The sequence below is a fragment of the Mesoplodon mirus genome (genome assembly GCF_964341445.2).
Source record: "Mesoplodon mirus genome assembly, chromosome: 7".
NCBI lineage: Eukaryota > Metazoa > Chordata > Mammalia > Artiodactyla > Ziphiidae > Mesoplodon > Mesoplodon mirus.
In genome coordinates, this window is record NC_138983.1 from 5,310,295 (window position 1) to 5,330,390 (window position 20,096).

The 20,096-nt window shown below is 39.9% G+C and overlaps 1 protein-coding gene across 8 annotated transcripts in view; it reads left to right on the top strand.

Annotated features, from left to right (window-relative positions):
* The window catches only part of KMT5B (lysine methyltransferase 5B), a 54,572-nt gene that overhangs the window by 14,572 nt on the left and 19,904 nt on the right, over positions 1-20,096 (top strand). For 6 of the 8 annotated variants that reach the window (XM_082628798.1, XM_082628800.1, XM_082628803.1 and 3 more), the window contains exons 2-5: positions 4,396-4,631; positions 11,239-11,386; positions 15,483-15,551; positions 19,881-20,046. In XM_082628798.1, coding sequence (XP_082484924.1) covers positions 4,472-4,631; positions 11,239-11,386; positions 15,483-15,551; positions 19,881-20,046 — 543 coding nt within the window. In that variant the 5' untranslated portion in view covers positions 4,396-4,471. Of the gene's footprint in view, positions 1-4,395; positions 4,632-11,238; positions 11,387-15,482; positions 15,552-19,880; positions 20,047-20,096 lie in introns of those variants that run through there. The other 2 variants (XM_082628802.1, XM_082628801.1) reach the window with 2 other exon arrangements.

Below are 20,096 nucleotides of genomic sequence, written 5' to 3' on the forward strand. Positions count from 1 at the left end.
GTCTGGGATGTAGTAGGTGTCGATAATAATTTTCATGATAGTTTTATATTGGGAAATCAGATCAGAGGAAGATTTGTAGCTGTTAGGTAGGCCATTTAAGGAGTCGCCAGTACTCCTTTCTTGAGAATTGTCTTTCTGCCGATTTTGGAATAAATTTGAGGCAATTTTAACTTCTAGATATAGTCAGTGACCAGTTAGCTCAGATACGTCCACCAAGCCACGACCATGGTAGTATTTCCATGTGAGCCAGCTGGGTTCCAAGCCAGAGAGACTGCACCCTTGCTCTGTTGGGAGGGGGAGCTCTGGGGGAGCCACCCGATGTCTTCAGCTCCTGTTTCTCCTACTAAAATATCCACTTGTGTTAGCTTTTGAAATTCCATCTCCACCTTTAACATGTAAGTGTTCTTCCAGCTCGTAGTCTTACGGGAATGATCATGCCAACAGCAGATCCTGCACTCATGAGGGCAGAACAAACAGTGACCTGATGATTAGTAGAGTATATGTTCGTTTTGAACTAAAAGTTTATAAATAGCCCCCAATTTCTGATAGCTTTACTAGAACTGCTTTTACAAAATATTCATTGTGAGCTTAAGTCTTCTGCCTTAATGATAGCTGTTGTTATCTGGACGAATGGAGAGTATTGGTGCCTCTGCTAGGATACATCCAGACATAACATACAGTGTGTTCATACTAGTGAAATTCAGCCACGTCTTGTGATTGACAGTGCTTGTTATGCTATGGTACCTTAAGTTCAAACAAAATAGTATCAGTTGACTGCAATATAAGTGAGACCCAGGGTTAGGAATTTGCTCCATTTTGGATCATTAACCCACATTTAATTGAAATGATGTGTAAGTTAGAGTGGATCTCAGTCTGTGTTCCACACTGTGTTCTAGTACACAGTAGCTAGAGTATACTATTAAAATGATTTGTTGGTGAACTTTTCCAAATTCTTGGGAAAACTTCGGTTGATAGGTATAATTTCCTCAAATTAAAAATTTTTATTCCATACTTCTTAAAATTTTGGTATTTGCTCTTTGCCCTAACAGTTGAACAAATGAATGAATAAGTAACTTAGAACAATAGTTCTGACACTGGAAAACTAGTGTCAGAATCACCTGGAGGGCTTATTAAAACACAGATTGCTGGGCCTCGTCCCAGGTTTTCCGCTTTTTATCTCTGAGTAGGAAGCTTGGTTGCGACTTAAGGATTCTCTGGAGAGGTGACTTGCTCTTCTTTTGTCTCTTTTTTTTTGTTGTTGTTGTTAAATTAATTTTACCTGTTTTTACTTTTTTTTTTTTTTTTGGTAGGAGTTTATTAATTTATTTATTTTTGCTGTGTTGGGTCTTCGTTTCTGTGCGAGGGCTTTCTCTAGCTGTGGCAAGCGGGGGCCACTCTTCATCGCAGTGCGCGGGCCTCTCACTATCGCGGCCTCTCCTTGCGGAGCACAGGCTCCAGACGCGCAGGCGCTCAGTAGTCGTGACTCACGGGCCCAGTCGCTCCGCGGCATGTGGGATCCTCCCAGCCCAGGGCTCGAACTCGTGTCCCCTGCATTAGCAGGCAGATTCTCAACCACTGCGCCACCAGGGAAGCCCTCTTTTGTCTCTTAATTCTGTCTAAAGCCACATTGCTCTTTTCTGTTCCGTATAGTTACATTTTATGTGTTAATCATTGAGGAAGTATTAGGACTCCAAAGAGTCTTAAAGACACATTCTTCCATCATTATCTGTAAGTTGTATGTTATATGTGGGCGTTCTTGAGATGAATTTCCTAAAGGACCCAAAGCGCTTTACCACCTTCTTGTTCTTTTTCTCTGGAGCTGCAGAGTCGGGGGTGAACCAGAAAGCATAGTGGCAGGTAGTAGGGAGGTTGATGGTGGTGATGGCTGATTCCTGCCATGTCTTGCCTGTGCCAGAGCTGCTCCAGCCGCCTGTGACAGCACAAGCATCTTGAGGAAGAAGAGCATTTGAAGAGGTCAGGTTTTAATTTATAGTTTAAAAAAAATACAAAAGTGGCAGCTCCTGTGAGGTGGTTTAGACCACAACCTAATTTATTTATTCTTTCATAAGTTGAGTGCCTTTGATCTACTTTGTGCTGTACTAGAGAAAAGAAAAATAAGTTCTTGACCTCAGGAGCTCTCAGTCCATTAAGGAGGCAGACAGGCCTTCACTATATGGTGACATAAGGGCTTTTACCCGGGGTTGTTTTTTTTTTGTTTTTTTTTTTTTTTTGGCTGTGTTGGATCTTCATTGCTATACGTGGGCTTTCTCTAGTTGGGGCGAGCGGGGGCTACTCTTCGCTGCGGTGCCCAGGCTTCTCGTGGTGGCTTCTCTTGTTGCGGAGCACGGGCTCTAGGCACACGGTCTCAGTAGTTGTGGCACGCAGGCTGTAGAGCACAGGCTCAGTAGTTGTGGCACATGGGCTTAGTTGTTCCACGGCATGTGGGATCTTCCCGGACCAGGGCTCGAACCCGTGTCCCCTGCATTGGCAGGCGGATTCTTAACCACTGTGCCACCAGGGAAGTCCCTCACCCAGTTTTTTGTTTGTTTGTTTGTTTTGTTTTTGCAGTACGTGGGCCTCTCACTGTTGGGGCCTCTCCCGTTGCGGAGCACAGGCTCCGGATGCGCAGGCTCAGCAGCCATGGCTCATGGGCCCAGCCGCTCCACGGCATGTGGGATCTTCCCGGACCGGGGCACGAACCCGTGTTCCCTGCATCGGCAGGCAGACTCTCAACCACTGCGCCACCAGGGAAGCCCCCTCACCCAGTTTTATAGTAGGCGTGTCCACCTGGATTTGGCAGTGAGGGTCAAGGAAGACTTCCTGGAACATGAAGGAATTAGCCAATCAGAAAGACAGGTCGTCTAAGTATAAATATAAGATATTTGATCATCAATTGGGGGTCTTCTGTTTAATTTGATAAAGTGTATTAGTTGAAAAATATTTAGCTTAGAACTGATGTATCAGTATTTTACTTGCCCGTTCCTATTATTTAAGTAGCAGCATTTTTCTGGGTTTAGTGAAGCCTACAAGAAGAATCAAAAGATAGGCACAATAAAAGTTGAATACTAATTGAATTTTAATAGTGAAGGAACCAAGAGAAAATTACATGTTCGAGAACAATTGTAAAAGTATCCTTAATATGGCTCAGCTGTTTTTCACGTTTTTACCTAAGCATGTTGCTCTCACCCACATTTTACCTCACGGAATTCACACAAAATTCCTGTGACGTGAAAGAGACTGGAGGTCAAGTAAAAATTAATATTTTGTATTTGTGTTGGGTATCATTAAAGGCGTTTCCAGGTATACATTTCTGGGAGCACTTCAGAATAATTTATCGTGTGTACTTTTCTGTGTGTTGGGAAAAAGTGAGGGAAAATGAGCTCTGTCTGGTGTGGTGAGATGAGAGGCCCTTGGGCAGCAACGCCTGGTTCTCCTCTGGCTGCGGCTGCAGGCTGATTGTGTGGCATTGGGCGTGCTGCCTCAGCTCCATCTGCAAACTGAAAGAATTGTGCTAGAATCTTAGGGTTCCTTTAGCTGTCAAGTTCTGTTTTTACACTTTCTTATCCTGGAGCCTTTTTAGTCTGACTTACACTAAAGCATAATTCCGTAATGAGGTGCTTTCATGGACATCCTTTCTCATTCCATTCCAACAAATGTAATCTATTATACCTTCACTTCCAAAGGTCCTTATAAATTACAAACATTTCTCACTATCCAAGACATTTTTTTCCCAAATTCAGCTAATTAAAATTCAGATAGTGAGGGATACCACTATATTAGCAAATACAATAATCTCAATTTTTGTTGCTATCGTAAAGGAATGCTAAGGCAGGTATTTCATGATGGGCAATACTTTGATATTCGAATGTTGGTCCCTTAAATATCCTGAATCCTGACTTCAAACTAACAGCAACAAAAGGATGTTACAAAGCTGCTGTGGACAAAGCTTAACTGAGATGCCTTTTCTTCAGCTCCTCAGAAGAGAAGAGAGAACTTCCTTGTTTCCTCACAGAGTTAATAGAATGTTACCAAAACGTGCAATTTGAGCAGGTTATTGAGCTATATACCTAGGTATCAAGGCAATAAGAAGCAAAGATGATTCTTACTGGCAGCTGAAAGAGATAAATATTTATTGAGCACTTACTAGTTACCAGTCACTCCTCAGAGCACAACCAATGAGCAAGGCAGAACGAGTTCCCCCTCAGTCTGGGGGCGCCGTAGACCTCAGCGTGACGCGGGATGCAGGGGGAGCCAAGGTGGTCTGTGAGGAGTGGAAACACTAATTGCAAAGTTACTTTGAATACTCTGAAAATTTCTCAGGGGTCTGTGTAGCATGATCTTTTATGTATTTACCTCCCCATTTTGTTTTGTTTTTTCATGTTTTGTTTCTGTTAGGAGAGAACATTGAAATTATTCTCTAAGCTATTTGAAGAGAGTGACTAAATGCACCTGGGTCAGGCTGTCTGTGGGTATGAAGTGGTTGGGAGAATCCAAGAACATGGTGGTGAATGGCAGGAGAAATGGAGGCAAGTTGTCTAATGACCATCAGCAGAATCAATCAAAATTACAGCACACGGGAAAGGACACCGTGAAGGCTGGCAAGAACGCAGCCGAGAGGAGGTCAAGCAGATGTATGTACACACTTCAACTGTCACTCTTTTGATGGTGATATGGGGCAGTAATTCTTTCCACTTTGTAATGTGTGTTCTGTTCTCTGTTGTTTTCAAAGCAATTTTTTTATGTTCTCACAGTTAACAGTATAGTTTTTTTACTCTTGCAAAGTTATATCAACTTTTGTTCCCATCAAACATTGTATACAACTCAAGTTTAATTCTTAATATAATGTTTTTATATGCATAACTTTATATTTTGTAGAATTTATAACTGAATGGTTATTTGTTCTATTAAAAATATTAAAGTACTGCTATTAAATTTCTTTTAAGTTCAAACTGTGTTTTTTTATATTTGATGTAAGTTTAAGTATGTATTTTTTTAAAAGTTATATAGAGTAATATGAATGATAAAGTCAACCCTAATTTACATGATAAGTGGAAGTTAGGGCAGCTTTTCAAATTGTCACCATTTCTTCTATTTATATAGGGTGAACAGTTTATCCTAACAGAGAAGAAGTATTGATAATGAGTTACTTTTTTACCTCTATATCTCTTGGTGAAAATGAGGCTACTTACTGAGAGTTCAATAAAGTGTAGATTTGATACATGTTTCATAGTTCTCTTAAGAGTAGTAAAATGCCCCAGGATAAGTGTAAAGCTAAGTAGGCAGCTATATAAATACTGTCCAAAATTAGATGGCCATGTTAAGGACAAGTTTTTCTTCCTTCCTTCCTTCCTTCCTTCCTTTCTTTGTCTGTGCCATGCGGCTTGCGGGATCTTAGTTCCCTGACCAGGGATTGAACCCGCTCCCTTGGTGGTGAGAGCATGGAGTCCTAACCACTGGACCGCCTGGGAAGTCCCAGACAACTGTTTATATTTCTTCTTTTCCTAAGGTTAATTTAGCCACAACTAAATAGCCTTAGTTTGTGTTGGAATTGGCCTACTTCCAGTAGATTTGGATTGATTAGCCTGAGGTTTGCTACAGTTTCAGATAGAGTGCACCAGTTCTGATTTCATTTCCTTCTTACCTTTTATGGGTTTATGCTCTTCACTGGGCCCAGGCTGCCCTTAACTTTTCCATATCAGATCAGGACACTGTTTCTGTTTAAAAAAAACCAGACAGATATCCCTGCTTGGGAGAGGGGTAAGGAGAGAGCCCAAGACTAATGGGTTTGCCTCTACCTGGACACCTCCTCACCCCCTTAGCATGTGGTGGGAACCTGAAGGAACTGAGAAATGTAGTGATTATGGCAGTGGTATTGGCTCTGGTCAGTAAATTAGGCATCTCTTAAATCTTTTTTTTTTCCAAATTGCTGTTGGCCTCCTTTTTGGGCTTCAGTGCAAAAAGGTCTTAATTAGTTTGGTTGTTGGAGGTACATAAGAATTTAGAAAATGACCATTACATGAGCTACACTTTGCCAAGTGTAGACAGATTTGGAGGGATGGGTTGGAAAAACCCAGAGAGTGTGAAGATGAACAGCATCACACTGAATGTTATTGGGCACGAATGGTGCAAAAATAGAGCCAATGATGAAGAGAAACAAAGCATTGCATCACCTTAGATAAACTGCAACGACTTCACCTACCATCCGAGCCACAGAATACATGAAGCAGAAACTCACAAAATTGAAGGGAGAAATAGATAATTCAACAATAATTGGGAGACTTCAGTTCCCCAGTTCCAATAATGGATAGAACAGCTAAGCAGAAAATCAAGAAGGAAAGAAGACTCAAATAGTCCTATACCAACTCTTCCTAACAGACATCTATAGAACACTCCACCCAACAGCAGCAGAGTACACACTCTTTTCAAGTGCCATGAAACATTATTCAGAATGGACCATAGACTAGGCCATACTTTAAGCCCCTCAATCAATGTAAAAGGATTGAAATCATACAATATATGTTCTGACCACAATGGAGTAAAATTAGAAATGAATAACAGAAATTTGGGAAACACAAATATGTGGAAATTAACCCACTCCTAAATAACCAGTGGATTAAAGACGAAATCAAAAGAGAAATGAGAAAATACGTTGAGATGATTGAAAATGAAGATACAACATACCAAAAACTTATGGGATGCAGCTAAAGCAATGCCTAGAGGGAAATTACAGTTGTGAACACTAAAAAAAGAAGAAAGGGGCTCCCCTGGTGGCGCAGCAGTTGAGAATCTGCCTGCCAATGCAGGGGACATGGGTTCGAGCCCTGGTCTAGGAAGATCCCACATGCCACGGAGCAACTAGGCCAGTGAGCCACAACTACTGAGCCTGCGCGTCTGGAGCCTGTGCTCCGCGACAACAGAGGCCGCGCCAGTGAGAGGCCCGCGCACCGTGATGAAGAGTGGCCCCCACTTGCTGCAACTGGAGAAAGCCCTCGCACAGAAACGAAGACCCAACACGCCCAAAAATAAATAAACTTATTAAAAAAAAAAAAGATCTCAATCAATAACCTTTCACCTTAAGACGCCAGAAAGAGCAAAACTAAACCCAAAGCAAGCAGAAAGAAGGAAATAACAGAGTAGAAATTAACAAAATAGAGAGTAGAGAATAGAAAAAATCAGCAAAGCTAAAAAGTTGGTTCTTTGAAAAGATCAACAAGAATTGGCAAACCCTTAAGCAGCAATGATTAGGAAAAAACTCAAGAATCAACATCGAAAGAGGGGACATTACTACTGCCTTAGGATTGTAACAGAATACTATGAACAACTGTATACCAAGAAGTTAAGTAACTTAGATTAAGTGAACAAATTTCTAGAAAGTAATAAATTAATGAAACCAATTTAATAAGAAATCTTACTTATACAAAATCTGAATAAATCTATAGCAAGTAAAAAAGATTGAATTAGTAATTTCAAAAACAAAAACAAAAAACACTACCTACAAAGAGAAGGCCAGTATTATCCTGCTACCAAAACCAAAGACATCATAAGAAAAGAAGACCTATAGACCAATATCTCTAATAAATATAGATGCAAAACTCCTCAATAAAATACTAGCCAACCAAATCCAGCAACAGATGAAAAGAATTCTATAGCATGCCCAAGTGGGATTTATCCCAGGAATGCAAGGTTGGTTTAATATCTGAGAATCAATTCATGTAATACCGTATGAATAGAATCAAGGACAAAAACCATACTGTCATCCCAATAGATGCAGAAAAAGCACTTGACAAAATCCAACACCCTTTCAGGATAAAAACAGCAAACTAGGAACAGAAGGGAATTCTTCAACCTGATAAAGCTTAATGTCATATTTAATGGTGAATGGTTTCCTCTAAGATCACGAACAAGGCAGAACTATATTTGTTCTCACCACTTCTATTCAGCATTGTACTAGAAGTTCTGATTACAACCATTAGGTGAGAAAATGAACTTAGAGGCATCCAAATTGGAAAAGAAGTAGTAATACAATATTTGCTGGTGACATGATTGTGTATATAGAAAATCCTAAGGAATCCACTAAAATATTAGAATAAATGAGTTCAGTACGGTTGGAGGATACAAGATAATTATACAAAAATCAATTGTATTTCTATGCACTTTCAGTAAACAATCCAAAAATGAAATTAACAATTTCATTTACAGGGCATCAAAAAGAAAAAAATTTAGCAATAAATTTAACAAAGTGTAAAACTTATACTCTGAAAATGATAAAACATTGTTGAAAGAAATTAAAAGAAGATCTAAACAAACGGAAAGGGCTTCCCTGGTGGCACAGTGGTTAAGAATCTGTCTGCCAATGCAGGGGACATGGGTTCGAGCCCTGGTCTGGGAAGATCGCACATGCTGCGGAGCAACTGAGCCCGTGAGCCACAACTACTGAAGCCCACGTGCGTAGAGCCTGTGCTCCGTGACAATAGAAGCCACTGCAATGAGAAGCCCGCGCACCGCAACAAAGAGTAGCACCTGCTCGCCGCAGCTAGAGAAAGCCCGTATGCAGTAACGGAGACCCAACCCGGCCAAAAATAAATAAATAAATAAATACGTAAATGGAAAGAAAAATAAATGTAAAGACATCCCATGTTCATTGATTAGACGACTTAATACTGTTAAGATGGTAATACTCCCCAAACGACCTGAAGATTGAATGTAGTCCCTATAAAATCTCAGCTGGCTTCTTGGCAGAAATTGACAGGCTGATCCTAAACTTCTTATGGAAATTCAGGGGATCCAGAGTAGCTAAAACAGTCTTGAAAAAGAACAATGTGGAAGATTCATACTTCTCAGTTCCAAAGCATAAGACAAGTCTTATGCTAGCATGTGGATAGACATATATTTGTGGAATAGAATTGAGAATCCAGAAAGAACCCTCATGTTTGTAGTCAACTGATTTTTGACCAAAGTGCCAATAAAATTGAGGAAAGAATAGTCTTCTCAACAGTTGGGGTTGGCAAAACTGTATATCCACATGCAAAAGAATGAAGTTGGATCGGACCTCACACTATGTAAAAAACTCAAAATGGATCAAAGACCTAAATTAAAAGCTCAAACTATAAAACCCCCCAGAAGAAAACATATGCATAAATTTTCATAACTTTGGATTAGGCAGTGGTTTCTTGGATATGACATTAAAAGCACAGGGAACAAAAGAAAAAAAAAAAGTAACATGAAACTTACCAAAGTTGCAAACTTTAAGGGATACCATCAAGAACGTGGAAAGACAGCTTACAGAACAGGAGAAAATATTTTCAAATCGCATATCTGATAAAGGACTAGTATCCAGAATAAAGAACTCTTACAAGTCAATAATAAAAGACAAACTCCAGGGCTTCCCTGGTGGCGCAGTGGTTGAGAGTCCACCTGCCGATGCAGGGGACACGGGTTCGTGCCCCGGTCCGGGAAGATCCCACATGCCGCGGAGCGGCTGGGCCTGTGAGCCATAGCCACTGAGCCTGCGCGTCCGAAGCCTGTGCTCCACAACAGGAGAGGCCACAACAGTGAGAGGCCTGCGTACTGAAAAAAAAAAAAAAAAAAAAAACCTCCAAATTTTAAATGCGCAAGGGATCTGAATAGACAGACAGAGATAGACAAATGGCCAATACATGAAAAGATGCTCAAAATCATTAGTCATCAGAGAAAATCAAATCAAAACCACCACTTCACAATCACTAGGATGTCTGAAATCAAAAGGACAAATAGTAACAAGTGTTGGTGATGATGTGGAGAATTTACATACACTGTTTTTTGGGAACATAAAATGGTGCAGCCAAATGTGGTCAACCCACACAGTGGAATATTATTTGGCCATAATAAGGAATGCATGATACAACGTGGATGAACCTTGAAAACATGCTAATCGAAAGAAGCCAGTCACAAAAAAACACATGATTCCATCTATATGAAATTTTCAGACTAGGCAAATGCCTAGAAACAGAGTAGATTAGTGGTTGCCAGGGTCTGTGGGGGAGGGAGAAATGGATAGTAACTTCCAGTAGGTATGGGGTTTCTTTTGGGGATGATGAAAATGTGCCAGAATTGATTGTGGTGCTGGTTACACAATTCTGTGAATATACTTAAAACCATTGAATTGTACACTTTAAATGGGTGAACTGTACGGTATGTGAATTAAATGTTAATAAAGCTCTTGTAGAAAATGTAACTTTGATAGTTTTATACATACCTACGTGCAAATAATTTGATTCAAAATCATATACTGACCCTTTGGCAGGGTCTTAACATGTACGTGTTTATTTACTTATTGGAACAGTGGGTGAAAAAGTTAGACATCTCACTTTGTCACTCATTCTTCCACCTCTTAATATTGAGAAGCTTAGTTATACTGCTGGAATCCTCTGTAATTGCATGTGCTGACTCCATGAAGACCCTCAGTGACGTATACATCAAACGTGAATCAGCACTGATGAAACTTCATCCATACAAATTTGGCCTTCCTTTCCTCTCTTTACATTGTTCTTCCTCCATAGTTAAACCCAGTTACTTCAGTTATCTTTTTCAGTCACTTCTGTATTTTTATCCATTCCTTCAAAATCTGTTTCAAACAGGTGTTAGAAATAGGCCTATCAGTCTCTCTCTACTTCTTTCCCCTCTTCTCCTACCTAGCTTTGTAATCACAGGCAAGATTCTTAACCTCTGGGCCTGAGTTTCCAGCAAAGTGGGGATGATAATCACACATCTACCCACAAGCAGGAAGTTGAAGGTAACGCCTTGAGACTCCATTTTGGTTCTTGAGATTTAGCCTCCTGGCACTTACTGCAGAGGGTATCTTGTGTTCCTCTTGTTTCCTTCTCATGCCAGCCCTGTCTGTAGTGGCCCTTTGTGCTGTCTTGCTACTGTGATGAGCATCTGCCCATCTCCTGTGTCTCAAATCTTCCTTGGAGAGGCAAGTAAGGCATCTGAGCCAGAGTCTCACAACTATCCAGACCCTGTTCTTGGGAAACCAGATAATATTATCTAACAAAAATGCTCTCAGTAATTGGGTTAATTTACTGCATTTGGTTTTCTGTTTTTGCAAAGGTACTCCATTCTTAATTAGTAAAACTGATAGAAATAAGCAATTTCAATTCTTAATTACTAACTTGAATGGGCAGTGAAGCTAAAGGTTTTTAAGGTAGATTTAAGTAGTACTCAGTGCGAGTTAATTTTTCTTCTTTTTTCTTCTCACAGGTAATGGTAATTCAGGATTTGAAGGACAGAGTCGATATGTACCATCTTCTGGAATGTCTGCCAAGGAACTCTGTGAAAATGATGACTTAGCAACCAGTTTGGTTCTTGATCCCTATTTAGGTTTTCAAACACACAAAATGAATACTAGGTAATTTTAAGTCTTTATCCTGAGTGGAACAGATGATATCGTTGAACTTAAGAAAATAGATGGCTAATTTTACTTTCAGTCAGAATTTAAAATGACATTAAAGGAAAGGTTTCACTGCAGGAGGATTTTCCATGTGTGAGTCAAGAAAAGCAACATAAGCTTCCATGAGTTGTCAGTTTTAATTCCATGTTCTTATTTTATCTTGGGATACTTCTATTAAAATACAAAGTTGGAGAGACATCTCCATATTCTCTTTTAAATGTTGATGAGAATTAGCTGAAAGAAATATATGCATCCTGTAAAACCTTGAAAATGTGTATGATTTTTTTCTACCTAAATAAGGTTGCATCAGTTTTTTTCATGATTTTATTACAAACTTATTCTTTCAAATACTTTCCACTGTATATAGGGAATTTTGCCATTATGGTTTTTTTTAGCATCTTTATTGGAATATAATTGCTTTACAATGGTGTGTTAGTTTCTGCTTTATAACAAAGTGAATCAGCTATACATATACATATGTTCCCATATCTCTTCCCTCTTGCATCTCCCTCCCTCCCACCCTCCCTGTCCCATTTTTGCCATTATGTTTTATCTTTGAGACTCAGCTAGTCATTATAAGTTAGAGTGAATATTTTTAAAGACATGTGCTTATATTCAGTATGCAGGTAAGAACATAGATGTGTAACCACTTTACTGAGTATCAAATGCCATCTGTATAAAATACTACGTAGCTCTTGAAATCTGTCACCCTTTAAAGTTCTTTATTCTAATTCTCTTAAACATCATCTCGCTCCCAAAAAGGCCTTTAGATAATTTCATAATTAACTGCCAGCGAGCACTAAATCAGAACTTTACAACTTTTTGTTACCTCTTAACTTCCATGGCAAAGGCTTTCGAGTGATAGAAAAGCCTAACATCAGGGATTTAGAATGTGGAACAAGTTCTGGACCACTGTTCACTCTTACCATAGCTGCAGTGTCAGTGACTGCCCTAGAGGGACTTGATCACCAGGGGGGTAGTCACCAGTAATTAATTGGGGGCAGGTGATTAGAGGAAAATCGTGTGTCCGTTTTTTCCTATTTTAATTCTGTCCCTTGCTAGAATTAAAACAAGATAATTCATTTATCAATTATATTCTAAATCCCAAAAGAAGTAATTCAGGTTAAAACGTGCCTTTGGTATTTTCGTGTAATTTCCTGTCATCATATATCTTTACTTACTAAAACGAAGTGAAAGTTGGAATGGACTGGAGAGATTATTTAAATAGTTCCCTGCCGTCAGAGGGGCACATACTTAAATTTTCTACATAGGCAAATGGATGGCTGTTCTCTGGAAAATCAGCAGAATTGGATGCCCTAGTGTCCAACTAAAAATCTAGTTCGTGGGCGTCCCTGGTGGCACAGTGGTTGAGAGTCCACCTGCCGATGCAGGGGACACGGGTTCGTGCCCCAGTCCGGGAAGATCCCACGTGCCACGGAGCGGCTGGGCCCCTGAGCCATGGTCGCTGAGCCTGCGCGTCTGGAGCCTGTGCTCCGCAATGGGAGAGGCCACAGCAGTGAGAGGCCCGCGTAACACACACACACACACAAAATCTAGTTTGCATTATTTTAAGCCCCCATCCCCTATTTCCCAGTGAACCCAAGAGACCAGGGCTCATTCTCCTACCATCCAATAGTATTTAACTCACCTGTTAGCCTTTTTTTTTTGCGAGGTAAGAAATGTGATTCACTGTTTCACAGAACAGTCTAGTGGCATTCAGAATATTACACAAAGGCCCATAATTATGGCCTGGAGTCATCATTGAAACAGATTCAGTTCGTTATGCCTTGTATACTGAAACATGGAAGCAAATAAACCATTTTAAAAACTTTTCCATCAGAATTACAACAGAAGTTGTAGCGGCTTGGGAAAGAACTCCATGTATTCAGAAGCCCCCATGCTTTGACTGTTCCAGAGGATGAAGAGTTACCTGTTACTGGGTTCTGCGACAGAAAATAACTCATGTTTTGTAAAAAGTCCTCCTTGACAACTGCTTCTTTTAATTAGTTTACATATGAGTCACTTGGGGAATCTTGTTAAGATGCAGGTTCTGATTCAATAACTGTGAGGTGGGGCCTGAGAGTCTCCATTTCTAACATGCTCCCAGTTACAGTTGGGAAGCAAGGTCCTAAACCGTCTAGCCTACTGAGCTTTGTCCCGATGTGATAAATGGATAGAAAGTTCCTTATCAGTCGTTTTCTAGGGCTCACTTTAAAACATGTAATCCTAAAATGTCAAGTTTAGGTTTACCACACAGATATTGTTAAAACTTAAGACCTTACCATATCCAAGTACCTCTAAATTCATATTTTCCAGTGCAACATTTAATGCTACTCAGACACTTCCTAAAATAGCTGTTCATGGTGTAGATAATACTACTGCTCCCTGGTTAGACTACGTTGGCTTTGTAACAGTGTCGGCACTTAGGCCAGTGCGGTTGAGCAGTTGATGTTGCTGTGTCAAAGCAAGGTGTGCTCTCCGCCTTTCAGCAGAGGCATTCATTCCAGAGGTATTTTAACAGACTCTCGTAAACTGACATTTGGGGAATATACAGAATGTTTATTAATGAAGCTTGTTAATCTTAATGAAAGGTATATACATTTTCATTTAATCTTAATGGATTTATTTGAAAATTATCACTTATAGTTCTTTATCTTCTGAGCAAGAATTTGCCAGAATGTCACCCCATTTTCAAAGGTATTTTATAGACAATAAGGAAAATCTATAGTGCTTTATTTGAATAACCATAAATATTTCTTAAATTATTAGCTTTTTGTGGACTTCTCTTTCTTTGGGGTGCAAAAGAAGTGACTGGAGGACGTGATTGGAGCTTTGGGTTTTTTTTTTTTGTTGTTTGTTTTTTTTTTTTTTTTTTTTTTTTTTTTTTTTGCGGTATGCGGGCCTCTCACTGTTGTGGCCTCTCCCGTTGCGGAGCACAGGCTCCGGATGCGCAGGCCCAGCGGCCATGGCTCACGGGCCCAGCCGCTCCGCGGCATATGGGATCCTCCCAGACCGGGGCACGAACCCGTATCCCCTGCATCGGCAGGCGGACTCTCAACCACTGCGCCACCAGGGAGGCCCAGGAGCTTTGGGTTTTAATTCTCCAAACTGTCCGTCTGTTACTTACATAAGTGGTCTCTTTGTTCTCACGTTTATACATCTGTGATTTGAACTTAGTTTCTCTTTTTTTATGCCCTCCTCCTCCTTTCTACTTATTTCAGTTGTACCTTCAGGAATACTGTTCAGAAACAGTAGATATTTAATTATTTGGCTATATTATGAATTGCTTATGTTTTTACTCTTAACATATCCCTGTATTTACTAAGAAGGCAGTCAGAGTTGTGGCATGAATGCCTAGAAAAAGCATAAACAAAATAGTAATTTCAATTTATTGGGAAATGTTTCAATTTAGTTGACTTTTGTCAGTTATGAAACTTAAATTCTTCCTTTTAACCAGAGAATAGAGTTGTTAGTAATACCTCTAATTTTTTTTAAAAAGCTAGTGGAGAGATGAATGTAGCGAAGCAGGAATGGATGCTTTCAGTAATGCGCCCTCGTTCAGGCTGCGTGACCAGCGATTTCGTGGTATCCTGAGGAGTTGGGGGACATCACATTGTAAAGAAATGGGAAGAGTCCTCTCAGGGCACAGACTTCAGCCTGTGTAGTCCTTACTCATCCTTCCACTACTGTAACCGTCTAATTTTTATTTTCCTTATATATTTGATTATTCGTATCCACCGTTGAATATGAATTTATAAATCACTTTAAATGCCTCTTGAAAATCAAGTGCTTGACTAGAAGGCATAAAGAAATTTTTCAACCTTCTAACTTAATATAATCAAGGGTAAAATGATGTTATGTGGGAAGGAAAGCGTTTTAGCTTCCTGGACTTTGTTATCATGCTAGGCCGACCCGTGGCTTCATAAAGTTCTTGAATATCACAGCGTTTTAGGGATTTCTGCTACAACCAATATTGTAAGTCTGTTTAGAAATTACAAGTACAAATTATACAAATAGTTTTTTATTGTTGTTGTTTGTTTTTGCATTTATATAGCGCCTTTCCTTCGAGGAGCTCAAGGCATTTTTCAAAATCTGACAGTTTTTCTCACAACAACCCTGTGAGGTAGGTAGAGAGCATTACAAACAGTAATAAGATACAAACTAACCTGTTTCAGCCTTTATAAATGTTCTTTTATGTTAAGTAATTGGAGGTGTCAGCATAAACATGATTTTTAGAACATTTGCAAACCTTTTAAAATAGTTTGGTCGTAGTAATAGCTATATTTAAAAAACCACTTGTACTCCATAACAGGGTAATTTTAAGAGAAATCATTCATCCAAAGATCAGGAGTCACTCCATGGGATTAGCTGAGCACTGATTGCAGGACTCAGCCAGGTATGTTTCTGGTTGCTGTTTATTTTCAGGTCAAGAAGGAATGAAGAGCTGTGGTCCTAGCATGACTCCTCCACTCGGCATCTACGAACTGTCAGTTCGCAGTTAATCTTTCTTCAAGGGGGAAATGTGTTCACGATGTTGACTCATGGTTTTATTTTATATCTTAAATATTTGAGCATTTTTCTCTCTCTTCCTCCCTCCTTCCCTTGCTCCCTTTTTTCTGTCCCCCCTCCTCTTTCCCCTCCCTCCAGTAGCTCTTGGTTGTACATGCTAATGGAAGGGCACGGTAGTGCAGCTAATACAAATCTGCAACTTTTCTTCATTGCCACAGTGGTCTCTTGGGTTTGGAAACAGAAAAACCAAATAGCAAGAAAACCTGGGAAGTCAGTCTCTGGAAAGAGTGGGGAACAGGTGTGTGGGAGTGTGAATTCATATGTTTTTTCCTGCCCCTTTTAGTAGTAAATAATTGTAAATGACATATTTTTAAATTTCATATACCAGCCATTGATCAGAGAGGTGTGGAAAGAGAAAAATAAATGTTTGGTTTATTTAAAGTTGCAAATGTTAAATATTAAGAGGGAAGAGGGGCACATTGGTGTGGAAATGCCGAATACCTGTTTCTCTTGCCTCCCCTGCCATCCCAGGCCACCCCACCCCACCCCCAAATAGTCAATTTGTTTCCACCCCTTTAACAGCGCTGTCAGGGTACCGGTCAGCGCTGTCTCTGGCCGAGCTCAGTGCTGGCGCTCAGCGGTAAATACAAGTCAGACCCTGTTCTCCTGACAGAGCGACACAAGAGGGCTCTCGTGGTTCAGATAAGAGCAGGGCCGAGAAAGGCCTGGGTAACAGTCCCAGTCCTTCCAGCAGTTAGCCCTCATTGGGCCTTATTTTCCTCATTTATGGAACAAGAGATAATTTTTAGATAATCTAAATTTTCTCCTAGCTTTAGGAGCCATGGCGTAAGGATAGGTTTGTGCAATTCATCTGGGAGATTTAGAGTGATTGTGGTTAAGGAGAGGACAGCGTATTTTTCTATTCAGTGATAGAAAATTAATTTTTTCTAAGGTCCTCAGTGCCTTTTGCTCTGGCCCTAATAGTTGTAACAATCTTATGTTATTAAATAATTTTTATTTCCCCGCAGTTTTTGTTACAATGGGATTTGACTGGAACTGTCAGCCAGGTGATTTTGATGTTCTTCTATAGGGTTATCGAAAACAACTGTCTCTTCCCCTTCCCATCTGCACCCAGAACCATTTTCTTCCTCCTTTGCCTCACTGTCATTTCACGCCTATAGCAGCCAACTGTGACAGTAAGTTTTGACAGTAAATTACATTTTAAGTAAAGTAGAGGTTCTTGCCTAGTGGGCAACAAGGGACAGTTTTGGGGGTTTGTGTTTGAGGCAGTAGAAGGCAGGAAAGCAGAAATAAAAGTCACAGGGTATGTGGAAGGCAGAATATTATTAACTCAAGAGTTGATTATTTTGTGTTGGTTTTAGCATATAAATTGTTTGGCATCATGAACAAAGAGTAAACAAAAGGATAGCTGAAAGGCATTATTAGATAGGGAGGAAGTTTCAGGAAGCGGAGAGCACATGTAAAACCTGTCAGGAATAGCCGGTGTCCATTCCAGGTCTGTGACTTATTTTCTGGCATGTTCTTAAGATCTTCAGGTGAACTTCGTCCTGACTCTTGCTCTCTAATGTGTCGAGCCATGCATTTATTTTACAAGTGTCACCGTGGGTCAGTCCCACGTTGAACATGTAAAGATTGCTTGGCTCCTGTCGTCTGTAGCCCCGTCCATCACTTAACATCGTGGATGATTCATCGTATTTGCTCAAAGTGAACTACTGCTTTTCTGTTTACTGCGTAAAACTCTGGTTATCTGTTTCCCATCACTTTGTATTGCCTGGAGTGGTGTGCCTTAGCTAACAACTGCTTGGTGGTCTTATCTGTCCTTCATTTGCAAATAACCCCGCGGTGTAGGGTTGCAGCCAGAAGGATTTAGACTGGGTTTCTTAGAGAAACCCAATCTTGACGAAATCACTTAATGATGGCTGCAAGTAAGTAGTTTAATATTATAACTATGGAAGTTTGGATACTTTCACAGTTCTGCAAATCTTTATGTTAGTGGTTCTCTGATACCATAGTCTGACAGCCTAGTTAAAGACATTCGGAATTGTCTAAAGGACTTCCACTCGTCTGTCTGTGAGGGCTGGTGTGCTAACTGATTGAAACGGGAAATGAAACAGGGCATATTGTCCGTTTCTTCACATGATGTCTCTAGAACTCCTTCAGATCGTTTACTTAGTAGTCGTAAGAGCTTACTGAAACTGGAGTCTGCAGCTAGTAAGTTCCTAGAGGTGTCAGCACGCTCACACATCTGAAGGCCTCTGGAGATCCTTGCCTAGCAAATTGTATTACTGTCCTGTTCCTCATGTCTCCCCTCTTCCTTGTTCTAGAACTCTCCTTTACTGTTGCTCGCCAGCTGACTCCCTCAGCTCCTGTCATCTCTGAATCAAGCCTTAAGATCCTCTGCTTAGAATTTCTCTCACTTTGCCTTCCTTCTTCTGATTCCTTCCTGCCTATAGTAATATCCTGCTTTTCCTTTAGAAATCTAACTTCGCCACTTTCCTCATGGCCCGCATCAAAGTCAACTCCAAGCTGCCCCCTTCGCACACAAACCTTACACCTTAGGTACAATTTCCACACTTTAAAGTGCTGCAGCAGTATTGTTTGTACCACAGGAACATGCATTTGCATATTGATGCCTCGCTTCTCTGTTCGATGCATGAATATGTCTTTCGGTCCCAGCAAAATTTTACCTTCAAGAACAGTAGCCATGTCTTCTAGCTTATATTTTCCACCGTAGCACATGTGTACACAGCACCTAATAAATAAGCCTCGGTGAAATATTGTGGCTTAAAATTTCACTGAAATGTGATGAATACCTTGGTGATAGCTTATTTGGAAAACAAAATACTGCTTGAATGCTTCCTTCGCTGGAGTCTATGCTAGATGTTATCTCAGTTTAGAATTCTCAGGTGTCTGCGATGTGCAGTTTTAGATGCTAGAGCAAGATTCATAGTTCAAATAGTTTTTCTCCTGAGACACTAATATTTTTTTCTTAATGCATTTTATTTGAAGAACAGTCTGTAATTCCTTGTTTTGTTGGATGTTAATTTTAAAAAAAAAACAAACCTTATTTTGGAAAGTAGACCAGATGAAATCGACATGAGAAGCAATTTTGGAATTAAGATCCGAGTACCTTTAATCATATTACATGTTTTACTGAGAACATAGCTTTAAAATGAGTACAACTTAAGCTTTACTTGGGCCATGATTGTACCATGTGTTACTATGTGCGTAGCCATGTGGTATTCTGTAGTCATTATAGCTGAGTTTACGTGGAAGCCTTCTACAATTCTACCCCACAGTGTTTCCCTCCATCACCACCACAACAGTATCACCGCTAGAGATGTACTTTTGCACACTTTTTGTTCTCTGAACGCAGTTATCAAAGATTAATTTGACATGGATGTTGGAACATCAAGGTGTGTTTCAAGACCTGTTGGGATGCTTAGTTTGGGGTTTTTCTCACTATGTACATAGAGGATGTTTTTGTTGATGGCATGATTTTGTTTGCTTCATCCTTCTTCTGAAGCTTATTGCCTTGCACTCTTCTGGCTTGATTCTGCATGTTTTAAAAAATTCTTGTCATTCTAACTCAATTAGATGAGCTCTATTCTAGATCTATTGTTTTGTACCTCCCAAAGTAGATGACTAGTTATAAAAGCCTGAATCAGACAGCTTTCATTTGAATCACCTGGTCACCTCTCAGTTAATGAGCTAACTGAAATAAAAATATTAAAGTATAGTTTGAAGAAAGAGAAATTATATCTCCTGGTGATCAATATTACTTTAGTAATAATTATCAAGATTACTTATTATTACTCTTTTGTTAGGTCTGGCTGTTTTTAGCTTACTTTTTTCTCAAGATCTCTTAAGCAGTGGCCCAAGGATGATGGAAGAAAACTAAAGTTACTCTGATTTCTTTCAGATTTCGGCCTATTAAAGGAAGACAGGAAGAACTAAAGGAAGTAATTGAACGTTTCAAGAAAGATGAGCACTTGGAGAAAGCCTTCAAATGTCTGACTTCGGGAGAGTGGGCACGGCACTATTTTCTCAACAAGAACAAAATGCAGGAGAAATTATTCAAGGAACATGTGAGTTTATTAACCAAATTAATACTATTTATCTGTTTGGGTAAGAGTAA